The sequence below is a fragment of the Macrobrachium nipponense genome, chromosome 40, assembly GCF_015104395.2.
Source record: "Macrobrachium nipponense isolate FS-2020 chromosome 40, ASM1510439v2, whole genome shotgun sequence".
NCBI lineage: Eukaryota > Metazoa > Arthropoda > Malacostraca > Decapoda > Palaemonidae > Macrobrachium > Macrobrachium nipponense.
Genome location: NC_061101.1, coordinates 19,203,665 through 19,230,631, shown reverse-complemented (window position 1 = coordinate 19,230,631; position 26,967 = coordinate 19,203,665). Strand labels below are relative to the sequence as shown.

The 26,967-nt window shown below is 38.3% G+C and overlaps 3 protein-coding genes across 3 annotated transcripts in view; all 3 read right to left on the bottom strand.

Moving 5' to 3' along the window:
- Positions 1 to 16,007, bottom strand: part of LOC135212188 (uncharacterized) — a 218,018-nt gene extending 202,011 nt beyond the window's left edge. Inside the window, exons 1-5 of the mRNA XM_064245634.1 lie at positions 15,925 to 16,007; positions 15,361 to 15,672; positions 12,940 to 12,965; positions 12,497 to 12,571; positions 12,242 to 12,337 (exon numbers count right to left, since the gene is read on the bottom strand). Coding sequence (XP_064101704.1) covers positions 12,242 to 12,337; positions 12,497 to 12,571; positions 12,940 to 12,965; positions 15,361 to 15,672; positions 15,925 to 16,007 — 592 coding nt within the window. The remainder of the gene's footprint in view (positions 1 to 12,241; positions 12,338 to 12,496; positions 12,572 to 12,939; positions 12,966 to 15,360; positions 15,673 to 15,924) is intronic.
- A 157-nt stretch (positions 16,008 to 16,164) lies between these two features.
- LOC135212187 (spidroin-2-like) lies at positions 16,165 to 22,609 on the bottom strand. The gene is made up of 3 exons (XM_064245633.1): positions 22,313 to 22,609; positions 17,074 to 17,122; positions 16,165 to 16,958 (listed from the first exon to the last, which is right to left on the bottom strand). The coding sequence occupies exons 1-3, from the start codon at positions 22,607 to 22,609 to the stop codon at positions 16,165 to 16,167; spliced, it is 1,140 nt and encodes a 379-aa protein (XP_064101703.1).
- Positions 22,315 to 26,967, bottom strand: part of LOC135211968 (actin nucleation-promoting factor WASL-like) — a 77,297-nt gene continuing 72,644 nt past the window's right edge. Inside the window, exon 6 of the mRNA XM_064245223.1 lies at positions 22,315 to 22,663. Within this exon, the coding sequence (XP_064101293.1) occupies positions 22,611 to 22,663 (53 nt within the window). The 3' untranslated portion in view covers positions 22,315 to 22,610. The remainder of the gene's footprint in view (positions 22,664 to 26,967) is intronic.

Sequence of the window (26,967 nt, the reverse complement as noted above, 5' to 3'; positions counted from 1 at the left end):
CCAAAATTGGCTTTTATTAATAAATTACTAAATTATATCGTATATGTAGTATACAGTATACTGAAGGCTAGGTACTGTATTCGTATATAATATATATACGATTATATGTACCACGATATCATCATCGTATAGGAACGAAGCTAACTTGTTAAAGTTATTCAATTTCTCTTGGTACTGAGTCATCATAAGCCATTGTGCATTGAACCTAGAGAATTAGCTGAAATTAATAATTAGTATGCCATATATGTATAAAGTATGCAGTGTAGTGTAAGCTAGGCTACCCTATATCAAGGTAGTAAGTCGACTACTACCTGTAATGTAAATATATATCTGTCCTATTCTCATTAACGTCATTTGTAACGTAACTATGACAATTTTTTTTTATTATCGTACAATGGGTTGAAATGCAAGAAAAAAGGCGGTGTTTGTATCACAGTTGGTTGTTCACGGCAAATCAGCTTTTTTCTGGCTGTATGCACTTTCCAAACAAGTATATCATTACTACCAATACTTTTACTTTTTTAAAACTTAACTAGAAGATGGGATAGATTAAGAGATGGAGGAAAAGTTGTTAGCCTAACTAAAAAATGGAATAGATGAAGAGGAGGAAAAGAGGTGAGCCTATTGATAAATTTTGGTCTCGTAAATTTAACTCGTATGATACGTGAGATACGCAATAAAATAATTCTTTGAAGGTGAAAATTTGGGGGTCGGATGATATGCGAGATCGCGTGTTATGCGAGTATATATGGTAGTTATCAGCCATTTCCACAGATGAAAACCAGACTGAGCAATTCACAGTGGCACATGTAATGTGTAGGGCCTGCATAAAAGTAGCCCATTAGTGATAAAAAACTACCTAGTGTTAGCTAAACTATATATCACTGTACTATAGGCTGCAAAAACTTTTCAATGGGTCTTAAAACAAAGTACGTACTTAGCTTGATTAGTGTTTACGAAGGAAAACATAAGTGAAAGATGCATAGTTGAACGATCTCAGAGCACACCCTGGGGACTAGTGAACACTTGGACAGAACAGTGTAATGAAAATGGCCAACTACTGTTGCTTGTCACAACTGTGCAAGAGACGTAGAGAGCCAAGGTAGTTAACCCTCCTGTCCCGAGTCCTTTATATTCTGTCATTGTGCCAACAAGCACTATTCTGGCTAAGACCAACTATATAAGAGAATTCTTTGTAAATAAATAGTTGTCTTTCTTAAGGAGCCATAGGGGGACCATTAGAATGTAACTCCTTGGAGGATGAATAGCAGCTGTGCTATAAAATAAAAGATACATATAAATAATTATTTGCAAGCACCTGACTTTACACATACCAATAAAATTTGTTCCCATAACCGTAATTCTACACATGCATATCATAAACAAAGCAGTAGAACCAAAAAACCTGCAATTGTCCAGGAAGTCTGAACAAAACAAAATATATGTTACTCTTAAAAAATAATAAAAAGCCTTAACTGAAACTACCTGATAATTATAATCAAAGTTAGCAAACAAAAAATAAAAAACTTCAAAGATGGATATAAAAATTTAAAATGATTTTAGTCAGCATCAATCTAGGCTATGTATGACCTTTTACATACTAATAACAAACAAGGCATGCACTTTCAAACTCATCATTACATTCAAGTCACTTCAATATTCTGGTTGTCTGCACAATTATGCAATGAATGATATCCAGATTTACTTAACACCCAGTACCTTATTTTGACTTAATCATTACACTGTCTGAAATGTAATTCATAATCTGATTTCTTGAAAGAAAGAAAAGTTAAAGAGGCAAGGTCTCAAAGACGTTTACTGGTAAAATCCAACATTCACAGATAAGTTAGCATTAGACACTAATTCTATTACAATCATACAAGTGTACTGTATAGCAGAATCAGTTAAGATCTTAACCCACAACCTAGTCCTATATATCCTGGTTGGTCTGCTTATGCACATGCATATACAGTCACATAAGAGAGGAAAAGATCAGAGAAGAATTCGAGAGCTATGATAACTTAAAAAATTTTAAGAACATTACGTTGAGTAATTATTGTTATAATTTGTTAATAAGAAACCCATATTCATATGGAACAAGTCCACAGGGTAACATTAACTGAAACTCATGCTTCCAAAACATTATGGTGTTTCATTTGAAAGTAACAACAGATGCTAATAAGAAACCTTGCCCCCCCCCCTCTACCCATGGGGGCAGACCAGCAGCATGATGATGAAAAAATGAGAAAATTTTTAATCAATTTGTATTTTTCATTGCTAACAAAACCTGAGGGCTTATCAAAATAATCTAGCACAGCTGGAAACCAGTTCAAAAATAATCAGACTGTAAAGCAAGGAATCTGTGGCATTCTGGCAAACTCATGCTTATAAAAGGTGGAAACTGGTCACCAAACGGGCTTGGAACCTTGTGACACGCAAAGTCTTTCTTCAACCCAGGATATGAGAGGGGCAGCTAGAGGTAGGCAGTTAACCCTTAAACGCCGAAGGGGTATATTAAAAATCGTCTTCCGTTGTGCCGAGGGGGGTCTCGGAGTCCCGAGCGCGGAAGCAGAAGAAATATTTTTTTTTTTAAATCACAGCTCGCTTAGTTTTCAAGATTAAGAGTTCATTTTTGGCTCCTTTTTTTTGTCATTGCCTGAAGTTTAGTATGCAATCATCAGAAATGAAAAAAATTATCATTATCATATATAAATAATGCGATATATGATAGTGTGAAAACAAAATTTCATATATAATTGTATTCAAATCGCACTATGAGCAAAACGGTTTAAAGGTAACAAGTTAATTTTGTTGTTGTTGTAATGTACACTAAATTGCGATCATTTTGGTATATAACACATTGTAAACGATAAAAGCAACAAAGATAAAATATTATCACAAAATGATGCATGAATTCGTAACGCGCTGACGTAAACAAATATTTTTTTTCAAAAATTCACCATAAATCTAAATATTGTTCTAGAGACTTTCAATTTGTTTCAAAATTAAGACAAATGACTGAATATTACTATACTGTAAGAGTATTAGCTTACAATTGCAGTTTTCTACCATATCTGATGAGTTAAAGTTGACCGAATGTCGAATTTTTTTATATATTTGTTTTATATGCAATTATTTTTGTGAAAATTAGAAAGCTACAACATTCAAATATTTTTCGTTTTATTCTACATAAAATTGCGCACATTTTCATATATAAAACTCTATGAAATGCCTAATATGAAATGGAGCAAATATTCCGAGAATGAGACGTACGCACGGAGGGAAGGAAAGTTTTTTTTTTAAATTCACCATAATTCTAAATATTGTGCTAGAGACTTCGAATTTGTTTCAAGATGAAGATAAATGATGGAATATTACTAGACTGTAAGAGTTTTAGCTTACAATTGCGTTTTTTTACCATTTTGGCCAGAGTCAAAGTTTGACTCTGAACGTGGTTTTTTTTTTCTTTTCTATTTATCATGATTTATATGCAAATATTTCAAAAATGAGAAAAGCTACAACCTTCAATTAGGTTCTGTGTTCTTATACATGAAATTGCGCACATTTTTATACATAAAACTTTATGTAAACGGCTAATTTAAAATGGTGCAAACATTACCACAATCGTACGTAGATTTTGTCGGAGAGTTACCGCGCGGACATAAGGGAAATTTTATTTTTTTCATCACATAAATCGTAATATTGTGCTAGAGACTTCCACTTTGTTGCAAAATTAAGGTAAATGATTGAATATTACTAGAATATAAGTGTTTTAGTTCTTAAAATTGCGTTTTTTTGACCATTTCGGTAGAGTCAAAGTTGACCGAAGGTTTGAAAATGTATCACTTATCATTTTATATATGAAAATATTTCAAAACTGATAAAAGCTACAACCATGGGTTGTTTTTAGTTGTATTGTGCATGAATTGCGCACATTTCCATATACAGGCGGCCCTCGGTTAGCGGCAGGGGTTCCGTCCTGGCCACCGACGCCAAGCGATTTCGACGTTGAGCGATTTTAAAAGCTACGGCCGCCGCACACCTTCTTTCGAAACTCTAGACCAAGTCAAAGGCGCCGTAATCCCACAACGGCGCAATAAGTAAAAACTATATTTATGCAGTATAGTACTATAGAATTTAATTTGTACAGTACATGTGGGTGTCTAGAGTATGTAAAGATATAATAAAGTTTATACAGTGTACAGGTAGCTGTAGTGTTCAGGTTATGATCATTAGTCTTATGATAGTCCGATTTTATGAGAGATCAAATTACAATGGCCTAACTTTTATCCATCTAGTTACATAAGTCAATAAACAGCAAAAGAGAATGATGAAAGCTTGGTTTTAACGTTATACTCGTTGCTTGTGAACGTGTACAGCCATGAACAATCCGAACGAGAAACGACTTTTTTTTTTCTAAGTACAACCGAACTGGATAACATCTGTTTGGCTTGTATTTCGATCATCGTACTACAGTGCAACATTGCCGTATTTGTTATAAATAGCGTTATGTATAGAATAGAACTGAGATATCTTAATGTAATAACTTTATTCGCTATAGATCAGAGATCAATATAGATTAAAGATCAACCGGGAAATATACCGTTAAATTTAAAACCTAGTTATAACTGAAGCTGAGAAAACTGTTCAAGCTGCTAATGACTATTATCATACATCGGCAACAAGGATAAAACTGCAGTAAACGGTATCTGCCATCACAACACACAACTGTAGATAAAATTGGGATAAAATAATTTTAATCAAAACTACTGTGCTTGAAAGAACACATTTTACTGTTGGTTTCACGCCGATATAAGATAAATAAGCGTAAAGTTCGTATTACGATGATATAAAGGATTATTGCGAACGGAATCATGTAATTTTTTACGCAATAAACATGCCAGCAACGTAATCTGTTAACGAAAAAAATAGTAGTTCACATCACAACGAGACATATTCAATAAATATTTCCACCTAAAAAACACGCTGTATAAGGAAAAATAACTTTGTCTCATATAAGTCAAGTATATAGATATTCGTTTATGCTAACTAGAAGCAAGAGCATTTGCTCAGAATTGCGTTATGGTGTTGAAACAAAAACTCGTATTCATCAGCTGATTTTATTTTCAAAACCACAACATTGGCCGCTCCGCGGAATACGGGCTTAAGTTTGCCGTAGTATTTTAAAATACAATAATATGAGAATACATACAATATTCTTGGATACAGTGAAATAATGTATAACTTTTTAAAGGATTTATGGAAAAGATGCATAATTAATAAATAACACAATGCATTTTTCGGAAACTGCGCGGGACAGGAACGAACGTGAAAAACCATCCCCTGACAACGTGGAGCGTAGTTACAAAGACTGCCTTAATTTGTATCTTATTTCTGTACAAAAATGAAAATACCTTTACGTAATATATCATACACATTTTAAACATAAAAGCATAAACATTTGAAAAATCGACACATCGATCGCTAAATTTGCACTCTTTTTATCTCGATATTTTCGGAAGAGCGGCAGACGGCGGCATACAAGAACGAACTTGAAAAAAAAAAAACAACGTAGTTTGATAACTTGAAGGGGGAGTTTCAAAAGCTGCCTGTTTATCATATTTCTGCACAGAATACAAAATAAGCCCTAGTTCGTAATACATTTTCATACACATTTTAAACATAAAAGCATAAAATTTTATAAAATCGACACATCGATCGCTAATTTGCACTTCTTTTTTTTAAATCGATATTTTCGGAAGAGCGGCGGCTTACAAGAAAGAACATGAAAAAAATATCGTATTTGATTACGTGAAGGGCTGCCTTTGTATCATATTTCTGTACAGAAATAAAAATGCCTTTCACGTTAATACATTTTCATACACATTTTAAACTAAAGCATGAACATTTATGAATCGACCACATCCATAGCTAAATTTGCACTTATGTAAACTCGATATTTTCGGAAGAGCGGCAGACGGCGGCATACAAGAACGAACTTGAAAAAAAACAACGTAGTTGATAACTTGAAGGGGAGTTTCAAAAGCTGCCTGTTTATTATATGTTTTGCACAGAAATAAAAATACCTATTTGTAATTACATTTACATACACATTTTAAAACATAAAAGTATAAACATTTATAAAATCGACACATCGATCGCTGATTTGCACTTTTTTTAAATCGATATTTTCGGAAGAGCGGCAGGTGGCGGCTTACAAGAAAGAACATGAAAAAATATCGTATTTGATAACGGGAAGGGCAGTTTCAAAAGCTGCCTTGTATCATATTTCTGTACAGAAATAAAAATGCCTTTCACGAAATACATTTTCATACACATTTTAAACAAAAAAGCATGAACATTGTATGAATCGGACACATCCATAGCTAAATTTGCACTTATGTAACTCGATATTTTCGGCATAGAACAGCGTCAGAGGCATATATTTTACCCTAATACCTACGTAATAACTCTCCATAAAAATTTATGTATAATTTGCATAACCTTTATGGTCTGAACGGTATTTCTACAAATGTATGGACTCGTTAGACAACGGCACTAGCGGCGCTGTTTAACTGAAATTTGTGCCGTAAAGATACCTTTAAATGCCTTATTTTTTTAATGAATATTTTTGACGACCGCGTTAAAACGATTCGCCGTTGAGGTGATTGCGCCGTTAACCGTGGGCCGCCTGTTATAAAACTTATGTAACGGCTAATTTAAAATGGTGCAAACATTACCACAATCGCACGTATGATTTTTTTCGGAAGAGTTACCGCACGGACGAAAGGAAAACGTTTTTTCATAAATTCACCATAAATCGAAATATTGTGGTAGAGACTTCCAATTTGTTGCAAAATGAAGGTAAATGATTGAATATTACTAGAATATAAGAGTGTTAGCTTACAATTGCGTTTTTCGACCATTTCGGGAGTCAAGTTGACGAAGGTTGAAATTTTGGCACTTATCGTTATTTATATGAAAATATCTCAAAAACTGATAAAAGCTACAATCATGAGTATTTTTTTGTTGTATTCTATATAAAAATGCGCACATTTTTCATATATAATACTCCATGTAACGGCTAATTTAAAATGGTACAAAAATTATGCCAAAGTGACGAAATAATTTCCGAGATGTGTCACCGATACTTTTTAGTGCGGAAGAAAGAAATTTGCACTTGAGAGCCTGCGTAACGATTGTAAACAAAACAAACCTTGATCTGTGAACTCCCAGCATCCCTCAAGGCGCGTGATTCAAAAGTTTTTGGCTGGTAGGCCTATAAGTATTTTTCCGCAAATTTAAAAAAAAACTTTTGTTATGTCAACGTAAAATACGTCCAGCCCGGCGTTAAAGGGTTACTGTCAAGACCTCAGGTTTGTTAGCTATCAAAAATACAAATTGATTAAAAATTTGCTTTGTTCATGGGCAAAACAAACATTCAGTCTTAACAATAGGATAGACTTATATTTGGAAGGCGGTATTCAAGTACCCTGAACCAGAACAGTGGGGGGTTCAGCAGCCACTCTGACGACCTGACCACCCTTCCTAGACGATCAAGTTCTAAAGAAGGGCGTCTGAGCCTATGAGAGAATAGATAATTATAATCAAGTATCTAAAAACTCAGCCTGCTGGGATTAAACACAATGAGAAATGTCCAGATTCATTGCATTTGTGGAAGGTAAAGTGAACTCTGTCTGTTCTAGCAACAAACCATGTAGAGACAGGGTATGTTACCACTCCCCCCTCCCTTGTTAAGAGAGAGAAGTAAGTGCTAATGAGAAGCAGATTTGTTTACTGTATAGGAACAAACCAAATAGGTCCAACCAGTATGGCTGCCACACTCACCTGTATCAGACCAGTTCCAGCTTATGATGTCTTATTCTTCAACCTACCCGTAAAAAAAAAAGAGAGACCAGCCATCTCACTCATTCTCTCTTCCACACAATCATCTTAGGTAAGATACAAAACTGTCATGCTAGGGCACTTGTTGGGCAGGCAAACCATCAGACCCAAGGAAAAAGTGTCCAAGGACATGTGGGCATGTCCTTCAGGAAAAGGAAGTGAATGTGGTCTACCGAAGCCAGAAACCAGCATTCAAAATCCAATGAACAGACAAAGTTCTTGAATGCCAGAGAGGAACTCATTCCTCTGATGTCATCTGCTCTGGGTTCACAATTTTATCACAAAATTAAGCTATGTAAATTTAACAAAATCCACAGTAATACCTTGAAATACGAGTATAATTTGTCCCTGGACTGAGCTCGTAAGTCAATTTGCTCGTAACTCAATTCAATTTTTCCCACATTAAATAACTGACAAAAATTTAATCGGTTCCAGCCCTTAAAAAACACCCAAATCAATGACAATAACAATGGAAAAAACATGTTTTTTAATTGCTATACTGTATAGCCATACTGTACACACACAAAATGATATAATAAATGATTACTGTGATATGAAATAAAAAGTGGTTTTTATTATGAGTTCGTTACCTTCGAGACAGACAATAGCGGCTAACAGCTCATGTTTCTCGATAATTTCATGCTTAATCTCCATCGTCATCATGCCTCTTTCTTCTCACTGCCAACCTTACCACTTGCTTTCTTAGGACTCATCACTTATCAAAAGGATTGTTCATAAATACAGTGAAAAACACGTAAATAATGCAAACACAACACAGGAGATGCTCGGGATATGTGATGGAAGTCAACGACCACGTGAACTGAACGAGTGAAGCGACTCATCCATCTAGCGTTAGCATCTGTAAGCATGCTTGTATCTCAATATTGGGCTCGTACCTCATGAAAATTTGCTCGGAGGCTGACTCGTATCTCGAATGCTCACGTGTTGGAGCACTCATATGTTAAGGTATTACTGTACTGAAAGGCGGACTCGCACCAAAGGACAACTCACAAAAGGAAATAAACTTTAAAACAATTGATAATGAGGTTCCAAATGCAACAAGGCCATGACAGGTTTTGAAAAACCATGGAAAAAAATCCGGTGACCTCGGTCTCCAGGATCCCGCCAGTATCTAAAAGTTTCACACAAAAAATACCAAATTTGTAACTAATTTGTATTTTTCATAACTAACAAACCTGAGGTCTTAACATTAGGATTTACTAGCGCCAAGCTGGAACCGGTAGAATTAAAATTAAAACTTGTGAGATCCAGGGACTATGGCATCTATACCAGGTCACAGGGCATGTATACCCAGAATGCCCACGGCTACCCGTGACCCACCAGTTATATTTCTAACCCAGTTTAGACTGCTAGAGAGGTGGTTCGAGGTGGGCCTTTACCTGTTAAGACCTCAGGTTTGTTAGTTATGAAAAATACAAATAGGTATTTGTTCATATACGGAACAAACCTTCGGTCTTAACATTAGGATAGACTTACTTATTGGAGGGAGGTAAGTCTCTACAACTGACTGGAAGTTTGCCACCTTATCCATTTCCGAATATAGGGAGGGGAAATTCTAAGAGAATGGACAATGAACCTAGAACCAAAGATATAAGCGAATCTATTGGTTTCCCTCACTGGGTTGCTATACATTCTATGGTTTACTCTTGTCCCTTGCAACTGGATCCACCCTCACCCCTCTCTTCCCTATTATCTAGAGGGGTGTGTTTTGCTACTGAAAAGATATCATAACCTAAGATAGCTTCACAGTATGGCTGAACCACCTCACCTGCATCTAGTCCGTTCCGCACGTGACGGTACTCTCCTTCATATTGCCCGTAGTTAAAGGAGTAAGAAGAAAGTAGTAAAGAAAAAGACCAGTTTATTCCATTCCATTCTACTTTCATACCTTCATCTTAGACGCAAACTGACCCGCCAGGGGTACTGGATGAGCTATATCACTTGTTGGGCCGCCACCACTGGACCCAAGGAAAAAGTGTCCAAGGATCTATGGGCAACGTCTTTCAAATAAAATGAGGTGAAAGTTGTTTGGCGTTTCACACACCAGCTTTCAGAATTCTATCCACAGACATGTTCTTCTTAAATTGCCAGAGAAGCACTCAAGCCCCTGATGTCATGAGCTCTAGCTCCCCCACCTGGCTATCTGACCCTCTGTCTTCTGTCATATAAGCATTTCTGATCGTCTCCCTAGCCAAAACGATATTGTATTCCTGGACACTTCCTTCTTGTTCCGTCCTGTACTTACGAACAACCTCCGGCACCCTGGCCTGAGGTGCGTTGTTCTTCTTAAGTACTCCCTTAGTGCCCTGACGGGGCACAGAAGCATCTCATCTTTGTCATTGTCTACAAAGTCTGCCAAGGAAGGTATGGTAAAGGAGTCGAATCTGCCGTCTACTATTGTTGGGTTTTGGTCTTGGCCACGAATTCTGGAACAAACTCAAATACCATTGACCTCCAACCTCTTGAGTGCTTTATGAGATATGACAGGCCATGTAGCTCCCCCACCCTTTTGGTTGAAGCCAGGGCCAATAAGAAGACTGTCTTCAGGGTCAGGCTCCTATCCGTGGACCTGCCTTAGTGGTTCGTAGGGGGGGTGTTTTGTCAGACTACTCAGTACCATGGTCAGATCCCAATCCGGGGCTTTTAGTTCCTTTGGTGGACATGACTGTTCAAAGCTCCTCATCAGCATGGCCAACTCCCATGAAGATGAAATGTCCACTCCTTTCATTCGTAAGACTGAGGCTAGAGCCGCCCTGTACCCCTCACTGCAGATACAGACATAGCTTTTCTGTTCTGAGATATATCAGAAAGTCTGCTAACTGCTGAATAGTGGTTACCGAGTGGAGACAAGTTCCCTCACGACACCAATCACAGTATGCTGACCACTTTCCTTGGTATACTGTTGCAGATGATTTTCTGATATTTCCTGCCATCTGAGTTGCTGCTTTCTGTGAAAAACCCTCTCGCTCGGAGGAGATACTTGACAGTCTCCCCCCGTGAAGCGATAGGGACTTCACCGACTGGTGGTACCTCTCCATGTGCGGCCTGACACAGTAGGTTGCTCCATGGGGGTAACTCTCTCGCACATCTATTAGGAGTTTCCAGTAGGTCTGGAAACCACTCTGCCTTCGGCCATAACGGAGCTACCAGGGTCATCTTGAGGTTCTGAGACCGCATTACCCTGTTCAGAACCTGACGGATTAGACAAAATGGAGGAAATGCGTACATGTCCAGATTGTCCCAAGGGTGTTGTAGCGCATCTTCTGCTACTGCCTCTGCGTCTGGGACTACCGAACAATACACTTCCAACTTTTTTGTTTACTGGTTGCGAATAGGTCTATGATCGATCTTTCCCACAACATGAGCATCCTGTCCACTACCTGTTGGGGCAAGGACCACTCCGTTCCCAGAATCTGATCCCTGCGGCTCAACTTGTCGGCCACTATGTCTTTTTCCCGGAATATACCTGGCCCTGATGTCTACCAGGTTCTCTACAGCCCACTGATGAAGTTGAACTGTCATCACATGTAACTGCCGAGAAACTAGGCATCGGTAAATTGTCGCTTCGACCAGTTTGTGTATGTTACAAAATCCCATGCACAAATGAGTCCCAACTTTGTCGCTGGAGCTGGACTACCTTGTCATTACTATATCGTGACATATGAAGAGAGAGAGAGAGAGAGAGAGAGAGAGAGAGAGAGAGAGAGAGAGAGAGAGAGAGAGAGAGAGAATCATTGATCGCTAATCTGGCAACACTCCTTCCTGTCACTCACATTACCTGACATATTTGACAACTCTGGACTTCAAGCTTCTGTGTAGTTAAAACGAAAGATGAGGGAAAGAATTCTTAATACGTATCATTTTGTTATTACAATTATATTATTATTATTATTATAATATTATTGTTGTTAATAAGCATATATATAGAGAGAGTGTGTTATCATTTTTAGTATTTAAAAGCTTGAAAACTTATAAATTACATAAAAAAACTGAACAAAAACCTTTGCAGGGTTTCTCCAGGATTCGAAAATGTTGCGTTCGCATTCATGTGTCTGTGAAATACTTGTATATGATACTTAGTTAGGTTCCAATGAAAAGTTTGCGCTATTGTGAATTCGCGCAACTTGAATCGTGTAAGACTGAGGTAGGTATTACTGTATGCTGACAAGTCCATATACTTCCTAATGAAGATTTCTTGTTAATATGCAATACAATGCATTACAACCTACAGTAAACATGCCAAAAATACAATGGCCACTAAATGAGAAAAAGTAATACTTTCATATCTAAAAGTAAAACAAGCTAAGACACCTACCTTTAGTCCAGTCAGGGGGATTTCTATCATCTGGCACATTTTCATTATTCCACCACCCTCCAGGGCCACCACCTCGACCACGACCTCTGCCACGATCTGTTAAGGGGATACTCTTCATACTACAGACATATAACCTAATATATTCTATTGCTAAAATATCTTCAAATATTTCTCTCAACTTAGAATTAATATGAGTTGCCATGACAACATTACTTATGGCTTAATGGTTAAGTTCTTTTCAGAATTTCCTCTTACCTGGCCCAAATCCTCTGCCAACGCATGTTACCACGACCTCGACTTCCTTCACTAAACTGGTCCTGGTTCTGCCATCTACCAAAGTTGGATATTAAATTAAAAATATTAAACAATGATCAGTTCAATTATTCTAATTTCATAAATAAATAAAAATAGACAAATCTAAAAGGAATAAAAAAAAAATAAAAAAAAAAAGTACAACTGTTTGAATTATTTGGGATTATGATGGAAGGTGATGTTCAATAAAAAATTGACACAAAATAACAGTAATACAATGGCTTAAGCATTTTCTTATTGACTCTATACCCAACACACAATCCCTAAAAGGATACAAATTCGTAAGAAAAAAAATGGCGCTTGAAGGGGGTGCCTAATGGAATTTTCCAAAATATTTTTAGTGCTTCCAGGTGTGCTGTATGGACCCATTATTGAAGGCAACTCACCAGGGGGCAAAATATGGTTAAGTAACCTTTAAATGATATAAACAAAATTACCAATTAAGGAGTAAAAGGCACCACTAATTAGTTTTGTCTGGAAGATAAACGATGAATTTTAATCAATTTGCATTTTTCACAGCTAATAAACCTTTGGTCTTAAGAATAGGATGATCTTCTAGCGTCAACTGGAAACTGTTTAAAAAACAATCAAAGATTGTAAAGTAAGGCATCAGGAAGGAGATCCACTTTTAGTATACTACTATACCACTGACAGATTTCCTTTTCATAAATATGAAATTTATTTTTTTGTTTCCTACCTTTTGATTTCATCTCTATCGGTAGACCATATAGTAGTTTATTCCAAATTTCACAGGATTTTTTTTTCCAGACTCAGCTAACTTTTCATTTAATTTGGACATTTTGAATAAGTGTTACCTCTACCCATCTTTAGCATACAAATTATAGAGGTATATGGATTTTGTTAAGATGTGAGTGGAAAAATCATAAGTAATAAAATTATATCAATTACCATATTTCATAAGGTGTATTTTAACAGAGATCTTTCACATTCAAAATTGTCCTGATCCTCTTTTCCTTCCGAGAGCAACCAGATATGCTGGAAGCAGCAACAATATCCAGCAAATGTGCCTCACTACTGAATTTTTCCAGTTTCAGAGGTCCTTTATTCTTCACACTGCTGGACTGTGGAAGTCTCGCTGAAGACACTGTGCAATTGGAACTTCAAAAGTTCAAGCGAAGATACGATGTATTATCCTACAATAATTCTCCTTGTATTTTAGTAATTTACTTACATTTCCAGCTATGTATCTATTAATTTGATAATTTATTTTTTCTTTGCTAATAACTGATCTCTTCTTTCTGTATTTACTATTACCTCCTGTCACATCTTTCCACTAAACACCATATTCATTGGAAGCTTGTTCCATGTGAATAGGGTTCAAGTTCGAATAATAAAAATAACTGATGGCATATAAGACAACTCAACAATTACAAAATGGAATATTAATAAAAAAATTTTTTTTAAATTTACAGTTACATAGATTCACGGTTACTGAAATATGTACACCCGCAACAGTATAGGAGAAAAAACTTGGACAAAGCTTGTAACTAGGACATATGAAAAATCATGTTAATAATAATTCTGCAGTAATTCACAAAAAAACCAAAGCAGCTTGGGTATAGCAGAAATCATTATACTTCCTTCCACCTCTGCTCCAAAGGATAACTCCAATTATGACAGTGAATTATGAGTACAATACTGTCTTAAATTTGCTAAAAACAGTAAAACAAAACTTAGACTAACACAAGGAATTACCTAAAAGTCCATATAATAAAATGACAAATGTATCTCTATACCCCTTACAGAATGTATTGCCTACGAAAACCCTCCAATTCCAACTCATCTACAGCTGGTAAGAACCCTTGATTCAACCCCTCCCAAAAGATGCAAGTATATCTGATGGAGACTGTCTACATTAAAAATCTCCATTTACTAATAAATAGTGAAGAAGAATTACCCTCACATATTTATCGTACAGGAGTTGGCCCATATTCACAAACTTTATGCTAACCTGGTTACCAGACAAAACACAAATCAAAAGACAATAGATCTTGATCCCCTCTACTCAAAACAACCACCATCATCACATGACAAGGAACATTACCATACCAAGAACCCATGGCTGCCTATTCCATCCTAGTTGCACCAAAGGTCTGGAGTATAATCGGCAAACCAGATTAGATCTTATCTGACTTTCATAACCACAATTTTCCCATTCTCATCTTAAAATCCACTTCAGTCCTTCACTTATCATCCAAAAGATGGTAAAGTTAACTACTTGAAATGTCCATAAATAAACTTTATGTGGCTTGAAACAATTTCCTAACTAATATAATAATAATAATAAAATAATAATAATAATAATAATAATATTGCTGTATATAGAGCAATGATTATATACTACTAAGGAAACGTGAAGAACATAATTATGTATAATGAAAAAATGGAAGCAAGAGATAACCAGGAATTTTGCAAAACTCCATGATCTGGTACTGGGTCTTGGAAGACGAAATTAAAATAGCATGTACTGAGATGACGAAAAGAAATGTTTAATGAAGAAAATTACTTACATCATAGTTGTATGACAGCAGATCATGGGAAGTTATGGAAAAAGACCAAGAGATGATGGGATTACAAGTGACATACTATGGTGAGGAACTGTTAAGAATTAAGTTGTATTTACCTGTCTATGTTGCTCCAGTCCATCCCTTCTTGTTCCTCTGGTTGCCAGTTGTCCCCAGGGAAATTTCTTTGATCAAAACTCCTTCTACCACCTCCACGTGTTTGGTCAAACCCTCCTCGACCTCTTAGGCCTGAACCAAATCCAACACCGGGTTCAAAATTACCCTGACCCCTTTCCATTAGGATCAAATCCTCTTCCTCTGCCACCTTGGTCTAAGCCTCCCCGCCCTCGCCCACTACTATCAATTCCCCTTCCTCTGCCACTTTGGTCATAATTTCCAATGTCACTTCTATCACCCATTCCACCTGGACCAAACCCAGACGAATCAAATCCTCCTCGACCAAATCCTCCCCTCTGCCCCTGGAAACCACCTCTTCCAGCCATTCCTTGATTCATTTTATCATCGAAACCCTCACTTTCATCTCGATTCATCCCTGGAGGAGGACCATCAAATCCTCCCCTTTGATTTGGACCTCTGAAATTTTTCTGGTCATTAGTGAACTCTTCAAAATTACCACGTCCTCTACCCATACTAGAATCGAATCCACCCCTATTCACTCCACTACCTCGGCCCTCCCATTCCTGGTCCAAACTCGTTATTATTGCTTTCCTGCTTATCCGACTGTCCTCGATCATTTCCACCCCTCACGCTAGGGCCAAAGCCTCTCTGTTTCTGGTCCCTGATTCATTCCACCAAATCCTTGGTTTGGTCCGCCTCGTCCCATACCTTGATTGAAGCCACGATTTTGACCTTGGTTTAAATCCTCCACGATTTGGTCCCTGGTTAAAACCACCTTGATCTAATCCCATCTGATTATATGAATCAGAGTCTGGGCCCTGACTGAAATTACCTCCATCAGATCTCTGATTAAAGCCTCCCCGACCAGGACCTTGATTAAATGTACCTCTACCCGGTCCTTGTTGAAATCCTCTATCTGGCCCTTGATTAAAACCAGAACGACCTTGACTAAAACCAACCTCGGTCAGAGCCAATGCCATATCCACCACGATTAGATCCTTGGTTATATCCACTACTATCTGGACCTGGGCAAAAACTGTCTCTATCTGGCCCTTTCCCAAAATCACTTTGATCTGTCCCTTGATTAATCCCACCACGATTTGTGCCTTGACTGTAGCCGCCACGGTCAGGTCCCTGCTTAAAACCACCTCTTTCAGGCCCTTGATTATAATAATCATCACCACATCCCTCTGAATCTTGTTCATCCTTTTCTACACGATTCTGATTAAAACCGCCTCTTCCTTGACCTTGGTTAAATCCACCTCTACCAGGTCCTTGAATATTATCTTGCTCTGGACCCTGGTTAAAGCCTCTATTTCCTGGACCTTCTGTATCACTCTGACCTGGACCACTATTGAAAACATTTCGCTTGGGTCCCTGACTGAACCCACCATGACCTGGGCCTTGATTAAAGTTGCCTCTTTCAGTCTCCTGATTATAATTCCCTTGATTACCCGACCCTTGTGGCCTGTTGAAATTCCCTTGGCCCTGGCCATATCCCATAGGGCCTTGACTAGTACCATAATCACCAGGACCTTGTCCCTGATTAAAGCTGGCGGGTCCTTGATTATATGCACCAGGTCCTTGTGGTGGACCAAAACCCCCTGGACCTGGAGGCTGGTTATAGGGTCCTAGGCCTGGAGGGGGCCCACTGCCATAACCTGCAGGTCCTCCTGGTGGCTGACCATACCCACCTGGACCAAAGCCCTGATTGTAACCTCCCACACAGAACTTTGATTTCCCTGTAAAAAATAGTTAAAAAAGTTAAACATTTAAGTTACAATGGAACGAGTCATAAAAAATTCTAAACTTTATATAACAATAATGCAAAGCTAAAAAGCATGGTAGTGACCATACCTAAAAGAGAAATACCTAAAAGAGAAATACCAAAAAGAAATAGCTTTACCTAAAAAAAAGAGATACCTTTATTTTACCAATAGAATATACAAAGCTTTAAAACTTAAGTACACATAATAACGATGCTCTCAAAAGAGAGCCTGAAACACAAATACCAAAGACAATATAAATACTAGTATGACGGGAATGAATTAGATTTTGAATCTGACTCACTGCTTTCTGTATATCCTAAAAACAATAATCTAAAGAAGGTAAATATTTTCTCCTTCAAAAACTATAAATTACATGTTTAACCCTCTTACGCCGAAGCAGTAAAAAAAAAAATTGTCTCCCATGTGCCGGAGGTGTTTTCAGAGTGAGCGCGGGAAGCGGAAAAAATATTTTTTTTTCAAAAATCACAGCGCGCTTAGTTTTCAAGATTAAGGGGACAGTCTGCTATGATGTCTATTTTGTTATTTATTATGCAAAATACATAATTTTCATATATGTTTTAGATATATATAATACCTTCATCATATAAAATTTCAAGTCATTTGATCAAAAACTTTTAGTTTTATTGGCAAAAATCATGATTTAAAAAAAAAAATTGGTAGAGTTTTTCTCCGCTAATATGACATCAGTTGTATTGAAAATCATACCATAAAAACTTCTTTATATACGGAACAATTCTGTGTGACAGAATTTTGATTTTTTAATATTTTTATTTTTTATGAATTTTTTTTTTTTTTTTAGTCTAGACCACTCAAAAAATTCTAAAAAAAAAAAGAAAAAAAAGCAGATATCAAAATTCTGTCACACAGAATTATGGGATTTTTATTCCTCTTTCCAATGATATCTTTCTCTCTATAATTGGATAATAAATAACCGAGTAATGGTTACCGACATGCGCATAAGTATGTTTTTGAGTTATGAGCTCCCAAAGATTTGCTATGTAAATTTTCGCTTTTTTCTTATAAAAGTCAAAACAACATTATTATAATTACTTTATTTGTACTTTTATTGTTGATTTCTACATCAAGGATCGTGGTCCCTACCCCTAAAAGTGGTGTTAATACCCTCAGACGTGACACCAGATAATGATGTTGACGGCGAGACATGAGACAATGAGGGCAACTGAAAACAATTAATTTTCGTGTTTTTCTTTCAGCACATTCCTGGCCTTCGCTAATTTTGCTAGCCATAGTTGCTGAGTAGCCTTTTTGATCTTAGGTAAGGTTAACTTCGGTATTGCTGTAAGTTCACTAAGAAGTTATAAAAACAACGTAAATAGCTAGTAACCAAACGCAAGTGCTATGTGCGTGTAACTGCTTTGACGTCTGTGGCATAACTGAGTCATTCTCCGAGTCTCGCCTATAAATAACCGCTCTGAGCAGCTCGCTTCTCACCCCAGTGTCACAGTAACCTTTCATTGCTACCAGATGTATGAGAATTTCGAAAAAAAAAAATCTTAAAAATCGCGTATATATGCAAAAAAATAAACACGCAAAAACGATTCTGTCAAACTCAAGTCATACAGACGACGCAGTTACGATGACGTCATCATTTAAAAACTGCTAAATCTTCATTATTTGTAAAATATTTGGCTGAAACTTCTGGAAAGCATGCACGGCATGTTTCTGCATAGATACAAGTAATAACTCGATTTTTTATTTTTCAAGTTGACATGTCATCCGCCATAGCGGACGGTCCCTTAAGAGTTCATTTTTGGCTCCTTTTTTTGTCATTGCCTGAAGTTTAGTATGCAAACCATCAGAAATGAAAAAAATTATTATCATTATCATATATAAATATGCAATATATGATAGCGCAAAGACAAAATTTCATATTCAAATCGCACTGTGCGCAAAACGGTTAAAGGTAACAAGTCACTTTTTTTCGTTGTAATGTACACTAAATTGCGATCATTTTGGTATATTACACATTGTAAAAATGATAACAGCAACACAGAGAAAATATCATCACAAAATAATGCATGAATTCATGACGCGTGGACGTAAACAAATATTTTTTTCAAAAATTCACCATAAATCTAAATATTGTCCTAGAGACTTCCAATTTCTTTCAAAATTAAGACAAATGATTGAATATTACTATACTGTAAGAGTATTAGCTTACAATTGCAGTTTTCGACCAGATATCTGAACGAGTTAAAAGTTGACCGAATGTCAAATTTTTTTATATATATCTATATGCAATTATTTTTAGGAAATAAGAAAAGCTACAACCTTCAAATATTTTTCGTTTTATTTTTAAATGAAATTGCGCACATTTTCATATATAAAACTCTATGAATGCCTAATATGAAACGGAGCAAATATTCCGAGAATGGTACGTACGCATTACGGAGATTTGTGGCAGAGAATCCGCGCGCAGAGGGAAGGAAAGATTTTTTTTAAATTCACCATAAATCTAAATATTTTGCTAGAGACTTCGAATTTGTTTCAAGATGAAGATAAATGACTGAATATTACTAGACTGTAAGAGTTTTAGCTTACAATTGCGTTTTTCGACCATTTCGGTAGAGTCAAAGTTGACCGAACGTGGTTTTTTTTTTTTTATATTTATCGTGATTTATATGCAAATATTTTCAATAATGAGAAAAGCTACAACCTTCAATTATTTTTAGTTGTATTCTACATGAAATTGTGTACATTTTCATATATAAAACTTTATGTAACGGCTAATTTAAAATGGTGCACACATTGCCACAATCGCACATATGATTTTTTCGGAAGAGTTACCGCGCGTACGTAAAGAAAATGTTATTTTTTTCATAAATTCACCATAAATCAAAATATTGTGCTAGAGACTTCCAATTTGTTGCAAAATGAAGGTAAATGCTTGAATATTACTAGAATATAAGCGTTTTTAGCTTACAATTGCGTTTTTCCACCATTTCGGTAGAGTCAAAGTTGACCGAGGGTTGAAATTTTGGCAATTATCGTTATTTATATGAAAATATCTCAAAACTGATAAAAGCTACAACCATGGGTTGTTTTTAGTTGTATTGTGCATGAAATTGCGCACATTTCCATATATAAAACTTTATATAACGGCTAATTTTAAAATGGTGCAAACATTACCACAATCGCATGTCTGATTTTTTTTCGGAAGAGTTACCGCGCGGACGTAAGGAAAAAGTTTTTTCATAAATTCACCATAAATCGAAATATTGTGCTAGAGACTTCCAATTAGTTGCAAATTAAGGTAAATAATTGAATATTACTAGAATATAAGCGTTTGTTAGCTTACAATTGCGTTTTTCGACCATTTCGGTAGTCAAAGTTGACCGAAGGTTGAAATTTTGGCAATTATCGTTATTTATATGAAAAATATCTCAAAACTGATAAAAGCTACAATCATGAGTATTTTATTGTTGTATTCTACATAAAAATGCGCACATTTTCATACATATACTTCATGTAACGGCTAATTTACATGGTACAAAAATTATGTCAAAGTGACGAAATAATTTCAGCGATGTGTCACAGATACTTTTTAGTGCGGCAAGAAAGAAATTGGCGCTTTGCGCGCCTGCGTAACAATTGTAAACAAAACACACTTTGATCCGTGAACTCCCAGCATCCCCAAGGCGCGTGATTCAAAAGTTTTAGGCTGGTGGGCCTTTAAGTATTTTTCCGCAAATTTTAAAAAAAAACTTTTGTAAGTCGACGTAAAATACGTCCAGTCGGCACATGGGAGACAAAAAAATGTCGACGTAAAAGGGTTAATTTGCTAGGACAGTGTTATACACCACTTTCACGCATGGACAATGAATTCTCAAGTAAGTATAAAGTATAACCTAAAACAAAGCAATGCTCTCAAGAGATTTCTTTTGTCATAGTCTTGTGTAAACCAAATTAACCAGCAATATGCATGCAGCTGAAAACCGCCCACCAAATTCCTACCCTAAACTGATATGCACATAAAAATCATCTGATTCTGAATCAGCTTACCATCAACTACTACTCTATAAAATTACATGCACTGAGTAATATCAAAGGATATCTCATCTAAATTCAATGCAAACTATGAGGCTACGGTGGAACCATGTATACTGACATCAATTCCCCTATAAGATTGCTTGATGAGAAAGAAAGTTGCTAAAGTAAAACCTGTCAAGTAAGGTGGCAAAGATCCTTCTCAGTCCTCTTCAGAGGAGAAAAATTAAGCTTCCCTTCCCCTAGAAGACCCGTTACATATGGAAACACTGACAAAATCTTTACTCTCCAAGTCCTTCAGCGAGAGAGTACATTGAGGCTCTAAGTGATGAGAAGGTTGAGCACAAATGGTTCTTCCTACAAACACCAGAAATCAAGTATCCATCCCCTATACCAAAGGATAAACCAAGGGAAAGACTCCTATAAAAACACACATCTCATTCAATCAAAAACAAAGATGGCAGGAAAGAGAACGAGGACAGATTATGGTATCCTTGGTGCACTCCTACCAATAAACTTTGCTTGAACCATCAATCATCCTTAAGAAAAAGATATCAGAAAAGCCATAATTACTTATTTTGTTTCTTTAGTATATACAAATCTAAAAATCTTACAATGAAGAGACTAATAGCTTACAGAAACAATACAATAATCATTAAAACTGTTCTATTATCCATGGCATACAGAAAAACCAACACACACTAAACAAAGAATCACCACCATTAAACATGTTCCACAACCACAGCTGCATAGAGACATGTTAAATCAGGTGTAACCTAAGAAACAGTGACAGGTGACAGTCAGTAGAGTGGGCAGTAACCCTAGCCCATCACATGCCAACTATTTACCAAGCTTCCCATAAGCAAACAGGTCTCCATCAATGGTATATCATTCAGATTTGTATTCTAACAAAAATTTTTGAATTGTGAAAAGAAGTACTGTACTGCATACAGAAAACGAAAATCAGCTTTACGCTACGGCCTACAAAATTCAAGCAATATTGACAAAATTGTATAAAACATGAGAAAGGATATCATGCTGATGAATTTAGAGTAGAAAATCAGTTTTTAATATCAAGCACAAAACTGCAAGAGCTACCAGGTAAGGAGACAACGTTAACAGTCATTCAACTCAGCAACAAGAAAATACACTTAAACGTTAGTAAAGCTACACCAGTGAGAAAAAGTTACTTGGGGATAACCCATTATGCTGCAATAATAATAGTGAGAATTCAAATCTATAGTTAGCCCTTTTTCCTCCTGTGAAAAAACAAAAACAAGACTGAATGGCTTCCTTACTTGACCCCATTGCCAGTTATTCGGCATCCAGTCTCCCTGACCTCCTTGGTTGGCTCCTTGCCTTTGCACACCAGATGGCCAATTGGCATTGCCACTTTTATTTACCTGATCGGACTTCTCTTGGCTAGGAGCAGCAGTCGTTTGAGGTGACGACTGCTGCTGCTGCTGGGTATTAGGATCATCATTTGTAGTATTTTTAGTTGAAGTATCGTTACCACTACCTGAAAGAGACAGGGGGTGTCTCTTTGGAGAATGAACTATTCTCCTGCTGAACTGTTCTAGTTTGTTTTTCAACATCTCATCCTCTTCTTAAGAAGGTCACTTCTCCACTTGTTCCAATCTTCCTCATATCTGCAATCATCAAAAACAACAGGTAAATATTGCAAAAAAACTTATTCCTTTTCCTTTGATCTCCTCCCACCCAAGTTCTTTATATACCATGATAAATTTCTCACTTGGCTATTTAAGAAAAAAATTTGTAACCAGCTCAGCTCTGGAGGCTAGATATGACCGTTCTGGTTTAAAAAAAAAAAAATAAAATAATAATAATAATAATAATAATAACAATAATAATAATTATTCTGGTTTAAATATGACAAATTTTCTAAGACAATTTGTATTTTTCATAGCTACAAACCTGAGGTGTTAACAATTGGATCATTTCTAGTGCCTAGCTGAATCCGGTGAAAAAGCAGATGAAAGCAAGGAAACTTGTGATATCTGGCAAATGCATGCGTAGATCAGGTAAAGAGTGGGTCAGGACCGCGCAACCTACGCTACTGCGTCAGTCTTTCCCAACTCAGGATGTTTTAACAAACAGAGGGGGCGGCTAGAGAAGGGCAGTATAATGTTTAAGACCTCAGGTTTATAGCTATGAAAAATACAAATTCTAGAAAAATTTGTCATTTGTTTCATACGTGAACAAACCTTCGGTCTTAACAATAGGATGACTCATACTTGGAGGGTGGTAAAAGACATCCTAAACCGGCTGGGGACCTACCCACCAGTCCGCTTCCAGACAAAATGACTTCTGAAGAGGGACTGAAGCCCGTTGAGAAGCTAGATAAACAGAAATCTAACCACTCACACCCTGAGTGATGCACAATGATATATGAGAGAATCATTGTATAAGGAACCAAAGAGAACTTTGACTGTCCAATTGCAATCCAATACATCAGGGTTTGTACTACCCCACAACTCCTCCCTGCCAAGGAGTGGGGCATATGATACCATATAGAGGGTTTGATATTTGCATGATTAAGCGACCACACTATCAGTATGACTACCTTACTCACCTGTTATCAGACCAGTCCATCGAATGATGTGTCTATTCCTTAACCCCACCCGAAGGAAGAAGGAAAGGTACAACAAAGAGAAAGAAGGAGTAGCCAACTCACTCATTCTCTCCTCCACACAATCATCTTAGGTAAGATACAAAAGTGCCCTGTTAAGGGCAACTATGAGTTATACAACCTGTTGGGCAGCCACCACAGGACCTATGGAAAACGTGTCTGAAGATCTGTGGGCAAACATCCTTAAGATAAGAAGAGGTGAACGTGGACTGGCAAAACCAAGTACCTGCGATCAGCACTCCTTGTGCAGCAAAGTTCTTTTTGAAAGCCAGAGAGGGACCAATACCCCAAATGTCATGCGCTCTAGCCTGCGCAGACGTGGTGGTGGAATCACCAAGAGTCCAGTATGCCTGTCTGATGGCTTCCCGTATCCAAAAAGAGAGAGTATTTTTAAGACACCTCTTTCTTCGTACGGCCTGTGCTAACAAAAAGTTTGCGGCAGCCTGGTCTAAGGTTCCAAGTCCTTTTAAGATAGCAATGCAGGGCCCGCACAGGGCACAACAAAGGCTCTTGAGCATCACCACCCACAAAGTCATTCAGTGATGGAATGGAAAACAAAGTGAACCTGTCATCGTGCCCAGAGGGATTTTGGGTCTTGACCACAAATTCCCGGGACAAATTTGAAGGACAAAAACCGACCCCCAACCCCTGGTGTGCTTCACATCATAGCATAGGCCGTGGAGCTCTCCTACCCTCTTGGAAGATGCCAAGGTCAGAAGGAAAACGGTCTTGAGCGTCAAGTTCCTGTCAGATGAGCAATGCAAGGGCTCATACGAACTCTTAGTGAAGCTCTTGAGAACCAAGGAAACATCCAATGTCAGAGGCTTGAGCTCCCTAGGAGAACTAGACTGCTCAAACCCCTTAACTAGCAAGGAATTTCCAGGAAGAGGAGAAGTCAATGCCTCTAAGGTGTAACACCAAACTTAGGGCCACCCTGTACCCTCCAATGGCAGAAACGAACAAACGTTTCTCGTCTGAGGAAGGTTAAAGAGTCTGCTATTCACTGAATAGAGGTTGTGAGTGGAGAAAAACCCCATTTACAACACCAATCACAGTAGATTGCCCATTTGCCTTGGTAAACTGCGGAAGTCGACTTACTGAGACTGCTGGACATATGCCCTGCTATTCTCTGAGAAAGCCTCTCGCTCAGAGATATACTTGATAGCCTCCAACCGTGAAGAGACAGGAATTCTACTGACTGGTGGAACCTTTCCGCATTCGGCTGACACAGATGTCGCCAAGGGGGAATTTCCCTCGGAACCTCTGACAAAAACAGCAGCAGATCTGGGAGCCATTTCACCTGAGGCAACAGAGGGGCTACCAAAGTCATCCTGGGACCCTGTGAACTCATTAGCCCGTTCAGAACTTGACGGATCAAACAAAACATAGGGAAGGCATACACCTCCAGGTTGTCCCAGGGATGTTGGAATGAGTTCTCTGCTAACACTAAAGGATCTGGGACCACAGAATAGAATATCTCCAGCTTCCTGTTGCAATGAGTTGCAAAAAGGTCGAGCATGGGTCCCCCCCTCCCCCCCCAACCCAAGCTTGTCTGCTACCACTTGATGAAGGGACCACTCTGTGCCTATGATCTGATCCCAACGACTGAGTTTGTCTGCGACCACTCCGTTTGCCTGGGATTATACCTGGTTGAGAGCTCTATCGAGTTGCTGACTGGCCACTGGTGCACCTCAACAGTCCAGGCAAGAAGTTGACGAAACCACCAGGCGACCCCTGTTTGTTCACATAGGAGATCACAGTGGTGTTGTCCGACATGAGAACAGCAGAATGACCTTCTACCACCTTCTCTCGAAACTCCTTCAGGCCCAGAAGGCTGCCTTCAACTCTAAGACGTTGATATGTTGCTGTTTGTCCTCTTAAACTCCAAATGCCTGATGCAATGAGGCCGCCTAACTGAGTCCCCAACCTGCGGGGGAGGCGTCTGAGAACAGGAGGTCTGGCGGAAGAGAACGCAGAGGGACACCCTTCAAAAGATTCTGGTTGTCCAACCACCAAGGAAGGTCTTCTCTCACTTCCAGATACAGAGGAACCATTAACATTGGTCCTCTGATCTAGGCTTGAGCCGAATGGGAAGGTCCTGCCGAGATCGAACTCCTCGACGGCCTACCATGTGACAATCTTTCTTGACTGCTGCTGGACAGAGGGAGGAGGAGGAGCTGGACGTCTCCGAGGATGAGACTACGACTTAGACACGGCCTGGTGCACCAGTCTGTCTTTGGTGTCAGCCCGGCGCCGGTCTATGCATTTTCGGCTCGGTCCAAGGACACAAAAATTGGGACTCCAACAGATCTCAGTTTATCAATGCCAGCAAGGACTCTGTGTCAATTGATCTCTCCATCCTAGAATGAAGCCGTGTTTCTTCTAATGAGAAGTTGGCTCATAAATTAACAGCGAGGGGAGCCATATAAGAAAACGCTAGCCTCCGGACTGCAACAGACTGGCAAGCGTGGATGCACTCACCAACCCTTCTGGGGTCCTGTCAGAAGCTATCTTGGCAATGACCACAGACCAGAAGTCCAGCCAAGAAACCCATCTGCAACATGGGGAGGCTGCCGTAGATTCCAACGCCGCCGAGGCATCTTGTGAGACAAGGACGGAGCCACCGACCTCACCGAGTCCAAAGTCAATCCGGGCTTCAGGCAAATGATGTCTGGGTTAAGATGGCGCGACATAAAAAATGCAGAGTTCGTTAGCATAGTACTTCCTATGTTTGTTTTTCATGAGAGGCGGGGGTAGTAGCTTGGCAGAGCCTTTAGAGCAAAGTGAACCGTCCCGATACGAAACAGAGGCGTTAACTATATGCAAGACCAACTGGACGTGCCCCGACAAGGGAAGCCTAAGAGAAGACTTGGGATCCTGCGTAGCTCCCAGCAAGGCTTCTAAGCAAGGAGTGTAAGACGACCGAGCCTGACTCCTACTTTCCAAATTGTTGAATCCACGAATGAGATTAACAACTTCTGAAAAACGGAGACAGATGACGAGAAGAGTAGTGTGTGTAGGCTCCTCTAAGGCACCTTCCTCATTAAAATTATCGGAAGGATCAGCAGCCAAACAGCCTGACACAAACAAATAACCTGTCCTGGGCTGGTTCCACGTGCCGGCTCCCGAGACGAACCACTAGAACACTAGGAACATCATTACACACTCCTCCAACAGATGACTCATTAACATGTCCATGAATGGTAACAGGCGTGGCAGACATACGAATGTGAGTTGGAGAGGAATCCCGAACACTCGAATAGGCCCTGGAGAAGAAGGAGCACTTGCATCATGTGCACGGAC

What these genes read in the sequence shown, in the direction of transcription:
- LOC135212187 (XM_064245633.1), bottom strand. Translation starts at nt 22,609, where the DNA reads ATGTTGAAAAACAAACTAGAACAGTTCAGCAGGAGAATAGTTCATTCT. An exon ending in ATAACTGGCAATGGGGTCAA is followed by an intron (nt 17,123 to 22,312) that starts GTAAGGAAGCCA and finishes TCTTTTTTTTAG; the next exon opens with GTAAAGCTATTTCTTTTTGG. An exon ending in TTTAGGTATTTCTCTTTTAG is followed by an intron (nt 16,959 to 17,073) that starts GTATGGTCACTA and finishes TATTTTTTACAG; the next exon opens with GGAAATCAAAGTTCTGTGTG.